General features: G+C 42.7%; 1 protein-coding gene across 1 annotated transcript; it reads right to left on the bottom strand.

The window, feature by feature from the left end:
- Positions 1–286: 286 nt before the first annotated feature.
- Positions 287–2,802, bottom strand: LOC147022411 (uncharacterized). The gene has a single exon (XM_085893268.1). It carries the CDS (start codon positions 2,695–2,697, stop codon positions 715–717), a length of 1,983 nt encoding a protein of 660 aa, XP_085749394.1. The 5' UTR covers positions 2,698–2,802; the 3' UTR covers positions 287–714.
- Between the last annotated feature and the right edge of the window lie 14,819 nt (positions 2,803–17,621).

Genomic DNA, 17,621 nt, shown 5'->3' with positions numbered 1-17,621 from the left:
AAAAGGTGAATCAGGTGATCTCATCCAATCGAAGGGAGGTGAAGTTCTTGTTCTATATTCTGCATGGGGATAACCATTTCAACAATATACCTTCCCACAAAAATTATAATTACAATGATATTCTTCTTCATCGAAGGAAGTGTAAACAGCAATGTCTGTGAAAGACAAAGTGCCAAAATTTATTTCAACTTCATGTTTTGATCTTGGGGTGAGCTGTGTTTGCACTCGGTGTGTTCACCCGACCTGTCAAAAGGTATCGAAAAGTGCTTACCTGTTGAAGGTCTTGCATCGCATATGGCTTCTGCTGTTGCAGCCATTCGTCATGGTGAGGTTTCCGTTGAGGATGCAGCGAATGAGAAACGTAAGTTGGTGATTAATTGCTTTTCGTCAACAATGAGACCCCACCATGGTTTTCTGAAGCTTTGGTGTCTTCACTCCAAACGTTTAGGATCGTGTTCTGATGAAATGTAAAATGTCCATCAGGAGTGAAATTCCCTATCCTTGACTGGAGTTTCCAAAAAAGGTTTCGGTTATGGCTCCGATATGATCTCAGGTAAATTCACTTGTTTGGAAGAGACTGTGTGTTGATGGAAATTGTTTTCAATAGAATATACTGTCTTTCTTTTATCGTGTGCAGCATGAGGACACTGTATCATGTGAGATGGGACATGAGGAGGGAGGGTGGTGATCTTTGGAGATGAGGCGGGATGGTCCTCATCTACGGAGATGAGGGTTGTCCTTGGGCTTCTTCACGAGGATGACTTTGTCTCCTCTGATGGTGTATTGCCCGTTTGGATCACTTTCTCTCTTTTTGTCAAGTTCACTCAGCAGCAACTCTTGTTTTTCTCTTTGGAGCTGAGTGTAGTCTGGAGTGATAAATATATTTCTTGTCCACAGAGAGGGATCATTCAAATTCCGGATCTTCTTATTATTCGTAAGAACCTGATTCCTGTCAGACTCGCATCTGAAAACAACTTTTATGGGTCTGAAGCTGTTCTCAACATAGCGTCCAATGCGGAAAGTCCGTTCAGGCTCGATGTCCAGGTTCATGGCTTTTATTAATTTTGCCACAGCCTCCGTATCATGTTCACCTTTTCCCTCCTTCACTCCACGGAACATGAGGTTGTTTTTGCGCCTTTCAATTTCCGCTCCTTCGTCCTTGAGAAACTCAGATTGAGAAGGATGTTGTGGCTCCCGTTTGGGTGGCAGCCGATGAACATCGTGCTGCTTCTGCTGACGTAACCTGACTTCACGTTGAGGCTTCGGTTGTTGTTGGAGGACAACACTGTACAGTTGTTTTTGCTGCTGCAGCTCGTCATCACTGTGAGGGTTCGGTTCAGTCGGCGGCAGCAAACCAACATTGCCCTCTTTCTGCTGTTGCTGCTGCAGCTCGTCATTCGTTCCAAGCATTTCTTCCTCGTTTTTCTCAGCAAGCTTTCCTGTATTTTTTACTTCGGTCTCTATTTCCAAGACCTCCTTCTCCCTTCCCTCCACATTATTTTTTCTGTCCCTCATCTCGTTCTCTCGAACCGTTAACATGAACTCTTTAAGTTTGCATTTAACTTCACATTGTATTCGTTCTTCCTTGTGTTCTCTCTCTCGAACACGAATCTCTTCCTCGTTTTTCTCGGCATGCTTTCCTGTATTTTTTACTTCGGTCTCTCTTTCCAAGACCTCCTTCTCCCTTCCCTCCACATTATTTTTTCTGTCCCTCATCTCTTTCTCTCTCACAGTTAACATGAACTCTTTCAGTTTCCATTTAACTTCACATTGTTTTCGTTCTTCCTTGTGTTCTCTCTCTCGAACACGAATCTCTTCCTCGTTTTTCTCAGGATGCTTTCCTGTATCTTTGACTTTGGTCTCTCTTTCCAAGACCTCCTTCTCCCTTCCCTCCACATTATTTTTTCTGTCCCTCATCTCTTTCTCTCTTACCGTTAACATGAACTCTTTCAGTTCCCATTTAATTTCACATTGTTTTCGTTCTTCCTGGTGTTCTCTCGCTCGAACACCAATCTCTTCCTCCAATTTACGCAGCCTGCACTCTCCATCGTTGAGCTCCTCTCCTTTTTCGTGCATACGAATCTGCCGTTGATATATCTCCTCGTCTTTCCCATTCATTAATGCTTCAAACGCACCTTGTCGCTCCAGCTCCTCTTCTTTACTTGTCTGCAGGTGTTGCTCCTGCTGCTGCACACGTTTCTTCCAGTTCTGAATCTCGAACATTCTATTTTCCACAACCAGCATTTTCTGGTTAAGTTCTTTATTTTTGCGTTTGATCCACATTCGGACTTGGAATTGGTCTTTGGTTCGTGCGGATTCTTCTTTCTTTCTCATCCTGAGCTTTTCTTCATTTTTCCTCTGTTCTTCCTCATTTTTCCTCTCCTGTTCATTTATCTTTCTCTCTTCTTTTTCATTTTTCTGCCTCTGCTGTTCCTCCTCTCCTTTCTTCCGGTCCTTTTCCTCCTTTTGCCATAACTCTTTTTCCAGTTTCCATTGCACGTCCTTTTCCATCAACTCATGTTCCATTTCCTGCACAAACTTCTCTCTTTGTACAAGATTTCTTTCATTTTCGACCAACCGAGCCTCATATTCCTGAAGCTTTTCTTCCTCTGCTCGTAAAACCTTTTCTTTCTCTTTTTGATATTCTTCCTCCTCTTGTTCATCATCACCAAAGTTCTGTTTTGCTGTGAACTCCATTTTGTCAGTAATTTCCAGAACCTCCTTTCTCTCTGCTTTCTGAATCTCAAGGTGTTCGGTTTCCCGAACCTCCGTTACAAATGGTGGATTAAGTTTTGATTCATTTTTCTGTTTCACTTTGCATCGACATCATAAACTGCAACAAAACAAACAAACATTCTCAGTTCAAGCTTAAATAAAGTTTTCCATCACATGAAAAGTATTGAACACATGGTTTTGTAAAGCATAAACAAACATGTTCCACGAGTGTTACAATTCTGGAGGATACGGAATATGGAGTATGCAGATGTAACTTAAACAATGTCCGTAGGAACGGTGTGGAACGATGAATCACACTTGATTATTTGAAGAATCTCATGTAATGGTCGAGGATGTTATGAACTTTTGCATTTGTTTTTGCTGGAGATGGAAATTGTGACTTTTTTGTAAATCAAGCCTAACTTTGCTGGAATTCCATTGGTAACATTTTGTTTTGACGTCATTTGGTGGCCATCTTGGATTTTTAAAATAGCTGCCGTTTCAGAAGTATTTTTTCCCACAACTTTGATATTGACCAACAAACTCTTCCTTGGAAATGAACACTTAGTAGCTGGAGTTTTAGTTTATCTTGACAAGAAATGTTAAATGAGTAACCTTTAAGAGTCTTCCTTAAAACATCATTGTCAGTTTGTGTGAACGTAAAATCCAGTCAGATGTTTCAACTTGTGTTACATTCGTGGAACATCATTCATATAATCACGTGCTGTGTATAAAGAAATTAAATTACAGCACTTATACTTCATAGACGAAGATAATGGTAAATGGACTTTTTTAGAACATTCACCATGGATCAAGTTTTCAAAGGAAGAAGTGTGAGAAAGAAAGAGCTGTGTGAGAAGAAAGTATCACTCAGTAAATAGCAAGAGCGATGAGGAAACTGTGTTAAAAATTAACAAAATACGGAGGCAACAAGGAACAAGCATTTGGTGAATTGGAAAATGTACTGTTTACACATTCAATAACAAAATCAATCTGAATATCAAGAAATCATCACGTGGAATCTATCCATGTCTGGTTATCCTTCATTATTTCAGATAGATTGTTCTTACAAAAACAAAAAGCTCGTTGTTCTTTCACTTGAATAATCATCAACTTCTCATGTTTCACATTATCTTATGGGAAACATGATGGAATCTCCAAAAGAGCTCCTGTTCAACAAACCAACAACAGAATAAACCAATGTCACCCGCAGGGTGACCCGTATCTTGCCAAAAGGTGACCACGTGTGACTTCTTTAACGTCACACTGAGGTGAACAGAGCTGCTATCCACCAGGAGCGACTCCTTGAGGAATATCTGTCTACGAGAGATTCCGATGAGAATCGTTCTACAGAGTAACCATGAAAAATATGCATTTTCCTCATAACATCACCTAAAGACGTCATAATGTCTCAAGCTTGACATAACTAGAAAGCACTCATCGAGGTGTTCAATTTGAGGTACTACACGATATGGTTCCTAAAACTTGAAAATTTGGCCTTGGGGTCAAATATGTTTGACCTTAGGTGCTAATGAAGGTCAAGGCCAATCGCCACCAAAAATTAATCAGCTGAGCGCCAGACCATGAACTATATTCCCATGAAGTTTGAAGACGATCCGATCAAAATTACTCAAAAAATAAGGGTTTCGTCGACTCCCCTGATTTGCGACAGTGACCTTGACCTTTGACCCTGACCTTCAAAATCTTATGTGCTGAAAGGGACCTCTATAGGCCTCTGATATGCGAAGTTACAAAAATTTCCAATGATAACTGTGCTCTGCAGAATTTTTTTATACGTGATTACAGACAAAAAAAAAAAAACATACAAGCTGACTAACATATCTTGCAAAAACTTCGTTTTGGCAAGATAATTAAACTCTGCTTGTATTGCCAGACAGACACTGATGAAAAGCTTGTTGATACTTAAAACAGAAAGAACCTTCAAAGAATCAGCATTTGAAACTTTTCCAAAGTGTGCACAGAAAAAGGCAGATTATGACAATCCAGAATTTGTGTGAGTTGGACAAAGGCTGCTTTGAATTGGAGCAGACAAGCTTAAAGCGAAGAAAGCCACTTTACACAGAGATTGACATTAAAAAACCGAGTCACCTGGATAAAACTGAGTCACCTGGATCGAGATGAAAGAAGACGCAAACTTGCTGTTCCTTCATAAGACAACTTCACTGACAAAGAGGACGACCCAGCGCTTCAGAATCTATTAAGTATACTGGTTTCAGCAGCACAGTGTTTGTCAAATCAAAATGTGTATTTTGTCAAGGAATCACAGATGAGGAAGAGCCAAAGCACCTGAAAAACTCCAGAAGGGACAATTCCTAGTAACATGGGAGGAAACAATCCAATAAATTGTAAACAGCAGTCATAATGATGCCTGGAAAGTTAGGCTTGCCGACATGCTGTCTTCTGGGGATTCACTATCCTGTCTTCTGGAGATTTACTGTCTCGTCTTCTGGAGATTCACTGTCTCGTCTTCTGGAGGTTTCCGTCTTCTGGAGATTCACTATCCTGTCTTCTGGGGATTCACTGTCTCGTCCTCTGGAGATTTCCGTCTTCTGGAGATTCACTATCCTGTCTTCTGGAGATTTACTGTCTCGTCTTCTGGAGATTCACTGTCTCGTCTTCTGGAGATTCACTATCCTGTCTTCTGGAGATTCACTGTCTCGTCTTCTGGAGATTTCTGTCTTCTGGAGATTCACTGTCTCGTGACGTTTTGAACCACTGCACGTCCTGCTTCACAAAAAACTGGGAAAAGCACATTCAGCGTCCAGGTTATGAAGCGAAAACACTTGAAAACAGGGTACGAATCATCCAGCCTTCTGTAAGTGTTGCATTTATTGCCACAGACTGAGAGTTCTTCAGTGTTCTGCAAGACCAAGTTGATGAGGGGCAGTATATCGACATTGCTGAATTGCGGAAGTGCAGATTTTTAATGAATTACAAGACAGACTGCTGAAACTTTTGCAGGTTTTTTTTTGACACACAGGTTAGTGAATACACAACTATAATTACAAACAGCTTCCCAAAGTGAAGGCTTTCCAAAGTTCCACCGGACCTGCAAATGACCAATGAGGTATTTACACCAAATTTAACTTGATTAATGCAGCAAAAGTGGGTTTGTTCATGGCAGCCATTTTTAATCCAAGATGGCCACCATCCAGAACTTTGAGAAAATTTTAACTTTTTGCATGACAAATGTGGGTATTGCCACCAAAATAGACTTCATATGACATTCACAGCCCAAGTTGTTGGGAAATTTGGTGTTACATGGTGGCCATCTTGAAATTCAAAATGGCCCCATAACATTGGATGAAAAAATGTTACCAATGGATTTTGGACACCTTATCATCTCCTCCAGCAATTAAACAACACATTTCATATTTAACAAAAAAAATTCTCGTCCTGTTAATCCAACATAACATCGTACACAATAAACTCTCTCCAAATATCTGAGCGATCTTGTTCTCTCGTGGATGAAGGTATGATAGATATTGATATGATGAATAAGTCACTTGTGTTCTTTACCAGTGAATGCAGAGCTTTCTTTTGGGGCTCCCCTTGTTGTTGAACCAACATGACGGATCAAATGTGATTACAACATAAAATAAAAGGAAGGAAATCACGATGAACGCGACGTCGCGAACCACAGACATCCCTCCATCCTCAACAGCATCATTCTGGAAAACCTGTGGAAATGGACAAGGGCAGGAGTAGGAGGAATGTTTATTTTTCATTTAAAATTAAATAAACAATGTTTTCACAATTATTTTACAAAATCTCAAAGTTCATTACAAAATAAGAACAACATGATCTTGAAATGTTTTAAATACAAACACGATGGCTCATGGAATGGTCGAGAGTTTACTCGTTTATGTAATAACCGAGTGATGATGAGAGAGGAGATTCGAAGGGCATGGAGGGAAAGCATTCTGGGACTAGTGTTTGCTAATCCACTTGCTGGATGTATGTATTTTAGACTATCAAACACTACCTGTCACTTCACTGATGGGAATACTATAAGTTGGGACAAAAATAGGGGGACAGAGGGAGGGTGGAGGGGGAGAGCAAGGAGGGGTGTGGGAGCAAGGAGGAAAGGAGAGAGAGGAGGGGTGGGGGGAAGTGAAGGCACGCGTGTGGTGGAGCATTAATTACGATTCATAGTCTCATCAAAATGATTTTCCATTTTCTACTGATAATACGAAAAATACTGCCTGGAGACCAACACCACTCAGACATGTCTGGAGACAAACACCGCTTGGAGACAAACATCACCCGGAGACACACACCGCCCAGAGACAAACAGCGCCCAGAGAAGTCCAGAGACAAACACTGCCCAGACGCATCCAGAGAAAAGCAATGCCCGGACGCGTCTGGATCCAAGCTGTCTGGAATTAATCACCACCCGGCCATGTCCGGAGACAAACACCTGTCGAGACATAAACACACGACCTGGCCAGGTCCGGAGATAAATACAACCCGGGCAAGTCTGGATACAAACATCGCTCGGACGTAACCACTGTCCAGACACGTCCAGAGTATCCACGTATCCACGTCCGGATACAACCACCATCCAGTGAGAGAGAGAGCGGAAGGAACAATGGAGAGGGATATGGAAGGAGGGTGCTGCACTGTATGAGGAGGGGGAGGAGTGTGGATGGGACAAAGAAAGAGAGACAGAGAGGGGTGGTGAGGTAGGGGAGTCAGACGCGAGAATGTTATGCTTTTGAACAACACACACAGACACACACACGCTCACACACTGGGCCAATATTGCCAATTTTTTGGTAATCACCTGATTGGAGTAGGTGTGATGACTGAATGCAATACGTACTGTATACAACCCAAAAACCTTGAGAGGCTTTCAGCCTTGTTAAGGGAGAATTTAAATAAACAAATTATGAAAACAAGATTGAATTTAGATGTTTCAAGATGATGAATGTACTTGTGGTATTATAAAAAGTAAAGTTGGCGACATGTATGTAAATCTATGTATTCACATTGTATTCCCTTTTCTGACATGTTGTGTTTCCTGTCACGTATCACTTGGTGAATTGAACTTAAATTCAAACTTTGATCGGAACTCGATGGGGCGGCCCATCATGCTCTGATTGGTCAAACTTGTAAAAGCAACAAACCCCTCACTCACCCACCAACCAACTCCCCCCATTTTAAATCCTCCGTACGGTCCTGATTTACCAAGCTGTAAAGAAAGAGACTCAGAACGTGTTGTTTACCTTCCCCAAGTACAATACGTTGTCATTTCTCACAATCCCCACTTACCTGCTGTGATGGACGGGACGCTTCACTTCCGAGGATGGTGAGTACGAACAGCACGAAGGGAAACAACATGGCTGGTGCACGGCTCTCCCCGAACTGAAGAGTAAATGAAACCGTTTTGTCTAAAGAGTTCTCTGTTGTTGCACTTCTTATTGTGATGTCACAATGGTCTGTGGCCACGCCCCCTAACCTCGTCTGCATTGATATCCCAACCGAGATATAATGATATATTTTTTGTTCCAAATAACCTCTTCCAGTGAAAACCACGTGACCTAAGGTTGAAGAACAACACGAGTCATTTCTCTTTCAAATATTTCACCCCAATGAGAACAGGATTTAAAACGTTCATTTTGATCAGTTGGGATTCTCATTAGAAACCTTGCACAACAGATGTGTGTTGATTTAATTAATGTTATTCATGATAACCCTTGTTGTTATAAAGGAGCTTACATCGTAAGTAATGGTTCACCTCCCTCCTTATTTATTTATATCTCTTTGGTATTCGTGTGAACGAACATTCATTTTGTGTTTGTACGTGCATACGTAATAAATAGATAACTTTTTATAGATTCACACCGAACCACCTCGTATTCTCAACACATCCACGACTCAAGGTGGACGTAGGTGATGTTTCCACCCATGTTTGTTCCTTGTGAAATCGAACATTTGTAAATTAGTATAACGTAGTTTGGTGGGGAGTGTTGTTCTCCATCGGTCGGGACAGCACGGGGAAAATGGCGGCTCCGTGAAATACTCACAAAATGATCCGTTTAAAAATACTATGGAGTCAATTAATAAGTCTTGGAAACCTTATACCGTTTATTAATTAAATACGAGATGGGGTGCCTGGTGTTTCCTGTTTTAATCCTGTAAATTAATTATATACGACCTGGTGTTCCTGATGTTACCTGTTTTAATCCTGTTCATTAATTATACACGAGCTGGGGTGCCTGGTGTTATCTGTTTTTATCCTGTAAATTAATTATACATGAGCTGGTGTTCCTGATGTTACCTGTTTTAATCCTGCTTATTAATTATACACGAGCTGGGGTACCTGGTGTTATCTGTTTTAATCCTGTTTATTAATTATACACGACCTGGGGTACCTGGTGTTACCTGTTTTAATCCTGTTTATTAATTATACACGACCTGGGGTACCTGGTGTTATCTGTTTTAATCCTGTTTATTAATTAAATACGAGCTGGGGTACCTGGTGTTACCTGTTTTAATCCTGTTTATTAATTAAATACGAGCTGGGGTACCTGGTGTTATCTGTTTTAATCCTGTTTATTAATTATACACGAGCTGGGGTACCTGGTGTTACCTGTTTTAATCCTGTTTATTCATTAAATACGAGCTGGGGTACCTGGTGTTTCCTGTTTTCATCCTGTTTATTCATTCAATCCCAGTCTGGGTTTACCAAGCTCCAAAGAAAGTGACTCCGATCGTGTTGTTTACCTTCCCCAAGTACAATACGTTGTTATTTCTCACAATCCCCACTTACCTGCTGTGATGGACGGGACGCTCCACTTCCGAGGATGTTGAGCACGAACAGCACGATGCGAAACAACATGGCTGGTGCACGGCTTTCAGATTTAATGATACCGCCCTGTCTCAAGAGTTCTCTATTGTTGCAGTTCTTCTTGTGATGTCACAATGGACTGTGGCCACGCCCCCTTCCCTCGTCTGCATTGGTATCTCAACCGAGATATAATTATATATTTTTGTTCCAAATATCCTCTTCCGGTGAAAACCACGTGACCCAAGGTTGATGAACAACACGACTCCTTTACCCCAATGAGAACAGAATTTCAAACGTTGATTTTGATCAATTGGGATTCTTTTTAGAAACATTGCACAACAGACGTGTGTTTATTTAATTAATATTATTCATGATAACCCTTGTCATAAAGTAGCTTATATAGTGAGTAATGGCACATCTCGTGTGCGCTGTATACAATTGCATCGAGTTTGAAATGTCCCCGGTGTCTACCACGTCTCCGCTGCTCCCCCCCCCCCCCCACGTGCCTCAAGACAGCCAATGACGGCCGTCCGGTAGATGGCGATGCGTATCCCAGACGGAAATGGCGACAATTGACGGAAATACCCAAGTATTTCAATGGAAATTTGTGAAACTAATGTGTTATGTATGTGAAAACCATTGAATGTATTGCTTGACGGAAAAAAAACCAAGAAACGCTTCCCTCTCATGTTCGAACGAACGGAAGACGTCATTTCAGCTCACCATGGCATTTCGCGCTGAACGATGAAAGCTAAGTTTTTCTTATGCCATCATTCTCTTTAATGGCGAACGCAGTGAGTTTCATACTTAACGCGTGCGCATGAGAGAATAGGAAACAACAACACAATACCATGGCAATTTGGAATCCGTGTCGTTGGCTATGACCCTTTTGCTGTCGTTTTTTTTTTTGCTTCTGTTTTTTTTTTGTTTCCAGTTTTTGTCATGGGGAATGATGCATGCTGGGAGATAAAGGCATCGTCGGAGACATGAAAGACCCAAATAATATCAGACATGGTTTATATTTCCTCCACTGATTTTAATAAAGATATCTTCCGCATCATCAAAAAATAATTTTTAATCGTGATTTACATTATTTGATCGCTAATCCCGAATCCAGGCCGAAGTAACCAGAAATTGCGGAAACTATTGTGAAGAAGTTATAGGTAAAGTCAGAAGCGAATGGAAGAAGAATACTACATTTGCTTCTTGTATTTATTTTTTTAGATGAGATCCTGTTCTCGGCGGTGTAGTTGTTGTTGTGAAGGTAATGTTGAGGTCGTATTTATTTTTGCAGATGAGATCGTGTTCTCGGCGGTGCAGTTGTCATTGTGAAGGTATTGTTGAGGTAATATTTATTTTTTTAGATGAGATCCTGTTCTCGGCGGTGTAGTTGTTGTTGTGAAGGTAATATTTATGTTTTCATCGCAAAAAGACTGTTTAATTTGATATATTTAAGAAGCGAATGGAAGAAGAATTTTACGTTCGCTTCTTGTATTAGCCATAAACAAGTGTTTCATCATGCATTCGGAGTTGAAATTTACTTTCAACAAGAACGAAAAAATGATCTCCTCACAGATTCAACAAGATCGAAAAAATAATCTCCACAGATTCAACAACGAAAAAAAAAACCCGAAAACATCACGAGCAGGACAACACCAATCGAGCTGAAGGAAACGATACTGAAACTGCACTGCTCCTGATTGGTCAAAGGACGGTGTGGGCGGTGTTATGCACGAGGATTCCAGCAAACAGGACCGGACCAATCATGTTCGTGATGTTCCTCATGCTGAATCGCCAATTCTCGGCGGCACGTGATACCATTGGACCAATCACGTTCGGCGATGTACCTCATGCTGCTTTCTGACAAGTTCTGGATCGGAGCGAGCTTTGATTGGTCAAAGTAGTGGAGAGGAGGCGATAACCTCTGACAGAAGGTAATGACCAAGGAGGAAAGGCGATGCGTCGTTTTGATTGGTTGAAACGTCGAGGAACTGAAGGAATTCTTCTCCTCGGATCCACGTGCAACACACAGGTATCTGTTTCATAACCAGAATCACTTCACTGCGTCATTAATAATAATAATAATAATAATATTTTTCTCCTTATTTTAATTTGTTCGATTTTCTTTGTTTGATCAACGTTAAAAAGCTTCAGTGACGGATTTCGACATTTTGTTCATCCCGGAGTCTTCATGGATATTTGTGAGAATGTGATTTCCGTGGGAATGTGACGTCACTGTGAACGGCCGTCCTGGTTTTACATCATTGTTTTGTGGCCCCCTGGCCCTGCCACGCTGTGTCGAACCATTTCATTCCTTGTGTTGTATCGATAAAGGTCTTTATCACAAAAATAAGATTTTTACATTTGAAATATTAAGTTCGCTTTTTAATTGTTTTTCAACTGAAAAAGCAGAAATTGAATATTTTAACATTTGTGGACTCATCTCCCAACTGCACATCCCGATTGGGACACGAACCGGACCGCCATTGAGTGCTCGGGTTGGGGTTGATGAGGAACGGCGGACTTGGCAAGCGATAGCAAGCCGATCGGTAAAGGTCCACACAAACCGACAAAATACAAAACATCGCCGATTTCCTCACATTTTCTGATTTCACTCCAGATTTCGAGTTCTGATCCTCGGCTCAATGTGATGCAGTTGTGCGAATGGCCTGGCGGATGTTATTTATCATTAAACCTGCCATTTAATTGTCTTACACTGTGGGTGTTTATCCCTGCCTCTTCGGCCATCACACGACCTCCACCTGAACACTGTGTCCAAGCATGGTCCCGTCAAAATCAAACGTGTTCAACGGCTCACGACCCACATGGTTGTCGGCCTTCGTGCCTTCATGTACCACGTCAGGCTTTCCCGCCAAAACCTCTTTTCCATGTGGCACCGGAACATCTGTGGGGGTCTTCTCGAAGTGTTTAAGATTGTGTGGGGTGATGAAAACCGAGACAGAAATGAGTTTTTCATCTTTCATCAAGATAACGCCCGGAGTGAACACCCTTTGAAAATCTTCAAGCAGTGAGAGTGAAGGAATTTCTGCTCCTCAGCTTTTTCCCATCGATTTGTAATCCCATGGAATGCCCTCCCTAAAAATATGTGCTTCGAGTGGCATCAATTGCTGCGTTTGAAGCCACACTGGATGCCGTGTTGGACCAGCTCATCCCAGACATTGTTTAACCTTTCTGTCAATAAAAATAGATCCTTTTTCACGTTATTGTTTTTTTTGTCCCTTTTAACAAACTTTGCCTGCACTGTTCTTTGGCAAACAAGATCAAAATATTGGTCTGACAGGAGGAGATTCTAAAATTCGCATAATAATGCGTAAATGTACCGTGAGAAAGACAGACAGACGGACAGAAAGGGGTGAAAACATAACCTCCTTCACCTTTGGTGGTAGAGGTAATTATCAGTGTTTCCATGTGTCCCTGTTATTTAACCAGGTTTAAAAAAAACACATTCACATAATGATTTATTAATTCACTTCCATGTTCAGCCCAACTGTATGTTCTTATACACTGCCTGGGTTTTTCCCAGAAGCGGTCGAGTAATATGTTTTGTGAAGATTGTATGTTGAGGTTGTCGTGATTTGTTCGATTTTAAAAAGAAAATTAATAAAAAGAAGGGCAAGTGGTCCAAGCACATTTTGTGATGCTCAAAATTGTAATTCATACAAAAACATATTGGGCCAACATCAACCAATTTGTCATGCAGGAAATATTTTAAAACATTTAATTTCCCCTTGGCAACGCAGGTACTTCTGCGATCATACGATAGCGTGACTCGGGTAGATCTGAACACGTTGACCTCTGGAACTTCACCATTTTTTCACATTATGAATTGTAAAGAAAAGATAAAAATTCAAGATGAAGCATTCGACAATGCAGAGCATCACAATAGGAAGGGAGGTGGTTGGAATAAATTGCAGTAGATCTGAGAACCGGTGTGGACTCACCGACTGACAGACAGACACACAGTGCTCTTGTAATAGCTTTTTGCATTTGTTCCTTTGAGAAAATGCAAAGGTTAAGAAGTCTTCCAATAAATTTGCACATACATAATACTGTTACGGATTCGCGCCCGCCGGCGTGCTGACGGCCACGTAACTCGAATCGCGGCACGTCGCCCACCGGACGGACAATCCAGTCGTGACCCTCTCGGACTAACGCCGGGAACCAGTCACGGGTGGACCTTTCGGTCTCACCGCGATCGAGCCAATCAGCCCCCGCGTGGGATAGGGTTGCTCGCCAAATTCGACCTACCTAAGTACCCACGCGGAGGGTAGACCGGGCGATCGCACCTCGCCGCAGGTCGACTTCGGACACGGGCCACTTAAGCGACCCGTTCCGTACTATCGGGATAACCGAGCGGTGTTATCGTCGACCTCGACGGTTCGATTAATTATCGGGCGTATTCAGCCCACTACCAACCCTTTACGTGAAGCAAGATGAGGATTCAAAGAAAGAAATGACGAAGCGAAGCGGGAAACAGTTCAACACAAAGCACATTTATTCGCGGCACACGGGAAGCACACATATACAATTCCACCAAATGCACACAGAAAAGAAAAACACAATGCAATTTACACAAAAAGCAAATGTAAAAGCGAAGACACAATGCAGAGCTAATACCGACTACCGAGCACACGGCAACACTTATACAATTTTACTTCACAGACGGCGCCGACAACACATACCCAAAACCAAAGAAAAGAATACCCTCAAGGATGAGGCGGGCCTGAGGCCGAGACCGGGTCGGGCCTACCCGTCTGGTGATGAGACGCGGAGCGGCGATGGTGCCTCAACTCCGCGGGCCTCGCGGGCAGTATCTGGTAGGGGGTGGGAAAGGGGCCCCCTTGGTCGCACTATCTCAGCGCGGGGGGGAAACAGGAGGGGGTTGCTGATGCTCGGGGTATAGAGGATTTTTATTGCCCCGCGACGAGCGTCTCCACCTCAGCCAGGTCACGCTGTCGGCCTCCCTGGGGTGCAGCTCCCTGCACGACGCGAGCACCTCCTCGTCTGCCCTCGCCGCCTCTCCACAGCTCCGTCCCCTCCGTTCCGACTCCAACACACACGACGACCAGCTCCTTCTTGCCAGCTCCACCGCCCGCGAAGTCTTGACTCTCTGTTCCCTCTCGACTCTCCTACTCACTTACTCTCCTACTCTCTGGACTGACGAACACGGTCCTTTTATCAGCCCCGTAGCTTCGCCCTCTCATCTTTGACCCCCTCCCTTCGACCTTTCACCTCGCTCCCCATTGGCCCGAGAAAAAGTGGGCGTGAATGCTTTTTGATCCATAAATTTGCATATATCGATCGCCCTCCAACGCCCTGGGGGCGGGGCCAGTTCGCCCCTCGCTCACCGATTGGACGGCAAAAAGTGGGCGTGTGTCGTTTTGATCCGTTTTTGAAGCACAAAATCCGTGATTTTGTACACGCTGTTCGGCGCGCGCCCTGCACGAGTCCAACACCGGTACCCACAGGCGGCGCAAGAACGGTGGCGATGCGACGGTTGCGAGGTGTGACGTGAAGGTCGTGGCGGTTGTGGTGAAGCGGCGTTGTGGTTGGTGGTTGATGTTGTGACTGGTGGTGGTAACAATGGCGGTTGGTCCAAAATAAAGATAGTAAAAGAAAAACGGCTATCCTGAAGAGTCGCAGCACGCATAAATGACATGTATTCCCACTGGACAACGGGTTTGGGCCTAACTACACATGTACTTACCGAGATACCTCACCTAAGGGACCTGAATGGTGGTTTGCGAATTTGGTAACCACAACAATACCATGATATAGATATATATATATATATATATATCTGGAACTTCACCATTTTTTCACATTTTGAATTGTAAAGAAAAGATAAAAATTCAAGATGAAGCATTCGACAATGCAGAGCATCACAATAGGAAGGAAGGGAGGTGGTTGGAATAAATTGCAGGAGATCTGAGAACCGGTGTGGACTCACCGACTGACAGACAGACACACAGTGCTCTTGTAATAGCTTTTTGCATTTGTTCCTTTGAGAAAATGCAAAGGTTAAGAAGTCTTCCAATAAATTTGCACATCATATCATGATATATATATATATATATATATATATATATATATATATATATATATATATATATATATATATATATATAACCGGTAATAGTTTGTATGTTATTTTCGTAAGATTTACCTTGTCCAATCATGAGTGTGGCTGGCAGGAGAGCCAGTTGACCGAGATGTGTGCACAATGGTCATTGACCTGTCGGGCCTGGGTTCCAATCTTAGCCCAGCAAGAAACCACCACACTGATGTTTCACATGCAGGGTGGGGCATCAATGCGTGTGCCATCCCTCGGATGGACATTAAGCTGGGTGTCCCGTCTGCCAGCATTACTTGGTGTCCTTCGTGAAGAGTAGGTGAGCTTTTGCCGGCACCCTGAACAAATTATAAATTCCTGCTCTGAGTGATGGGAAGGCAACAGCAAACCACCTCATCAAAGCTTGAATTGCTGTCGCCATTCATTGCACTGTCAACTCACCCCAGCGGGAAAGGATGATGTGGTGGCTCTGCTGATGTTATTGGGAATGTCGCACTTGCACAAACACGTGAATTTCCACTGCAAGTGTATCAACTGGTATGCGTTGCAAGGAGACACAAAAGAAAGCTGTGTATCTCTGCTACTGCTTTGTCATCACAATTGCCATCTTATAAATTTGTTTCAACTGCTCATTTTGGACACAGGATGAAGAAATGACACAATAGTCCGGGAGCCAACCGATCAAAATTAAAAAAAAATTGCCCGGTCTGCTATAAAATTTTTGTGTTGATTTTCATAAAGAGACACCCTTTGAGTATATGAAAACCAATGTTGGCAATGGTGAAACTCTTGCGCAACAACACAGTCAACACTTTTGCGAGCCCCCTCTGATAACAAAATGTTGGCAAAAGCGAAGATGTAGGATGGGGGTAGGGGTAATTCATATTGTCCTGAAATCATAACCACTAAACCTATATACACAAATGACCCCTCATATTAAAGAGGAGTTCATTTCCTATATCACAATTGGTGTAGATTTAACCTACCTTCAATTGACAAGGTTATATGTCAAACAACAAAAGATTTATGTAACTCAGAAATGCTTGACTATCAATGGGGTCAGGAACAAGAACATACTTTTACATGCCATGGTTTTAAGGAAGATAAAATTAGAAATGGATTAACACAATATTGTGACATGAAACATCCTCTTCAGAGGAAGAGTCACTCTCTGAAACAACTCCACCACATGAACCTCTCTGACCAAGGCATATGCATGTCACTCAGCAAGGCACAGCAGCCTTTTTGCATGAACATCGTTTCAGACATTTGGATAATTTGCACATGCAAGACACCGTTTTGTCTATGTTTGGCTTGGCTGGCTTAGACATGAGAATTGGGACCAGTTTTCCATTGATAAGGGTTCTGCCAAATGTTGTGGCTGGGGGAAGTGCTCGGTCACTGAGATGTGCACGTCTATACAGAAGCAATTGATACAATGCTCTTAAAACAAGGAAGTAAAACGCATCTTCTGTTGCTGGCAGTGACCTAAGGTCTAATTTTGAAGAGACAAACATATGCTGCCTGAGGGTATCCAAACAGCTGAACCCTTTTTGGCCATGCAGAGCAGTCCAGTATACTCTGGCCTCATCAATGACACATTCTGTTGCTGCCATTTCACTATCTCTTCCAAAATCAACAAGGTGGGGAAGGTTTCCTATCAGTCCCAGAGAAACCTGTGCCGCTCTTCTTTTCACAGGAACACAGGCATCATCCCAACTGACTGGAAGAGGGGCCTTGTTGTCCCTCTCTGGAAAGGGAAGGGTGATCGCCAAGACTGCAAAAACTACCGAGGGGTGACGCTGCTCTCAGTGCCGGGCAAGGTCTTTGCTCGGATAATTCTTGATAGGGTTTGCCACCATCTGCTTGAGCACCAGCGTCCAGAGCAGTCAGGCTTTACACCAAAGAGGTCAACGATTGACCGTATCCTTGCACTTCGTGTCCTCACCGAACACAGACGAGAGTTTCGGCAGGGGCTGCTTGCAGCCTATGTTGATC

The sequence above is a fragment of the Eptatretus burgeri genome, chromosome 8 (assembly GCF_056783735.1).
Source record: "Eptatretus burgeri isolate ZD-2024b chromosome 8, Ebu_testis_v1, whole genome shotgun sequence".
Lineage (NCBI taxonomy): Eukaryota > Metazoa > Chordata > Myxini > Myxiniformes > Myxinidae > Eptatretus > Eptatretus burgeri.
The sequence above is the reverse complement of the archived record's forward strand: the minus strand, read 5'-3'. Positions and strand labels throughout refer to the sequence as shown.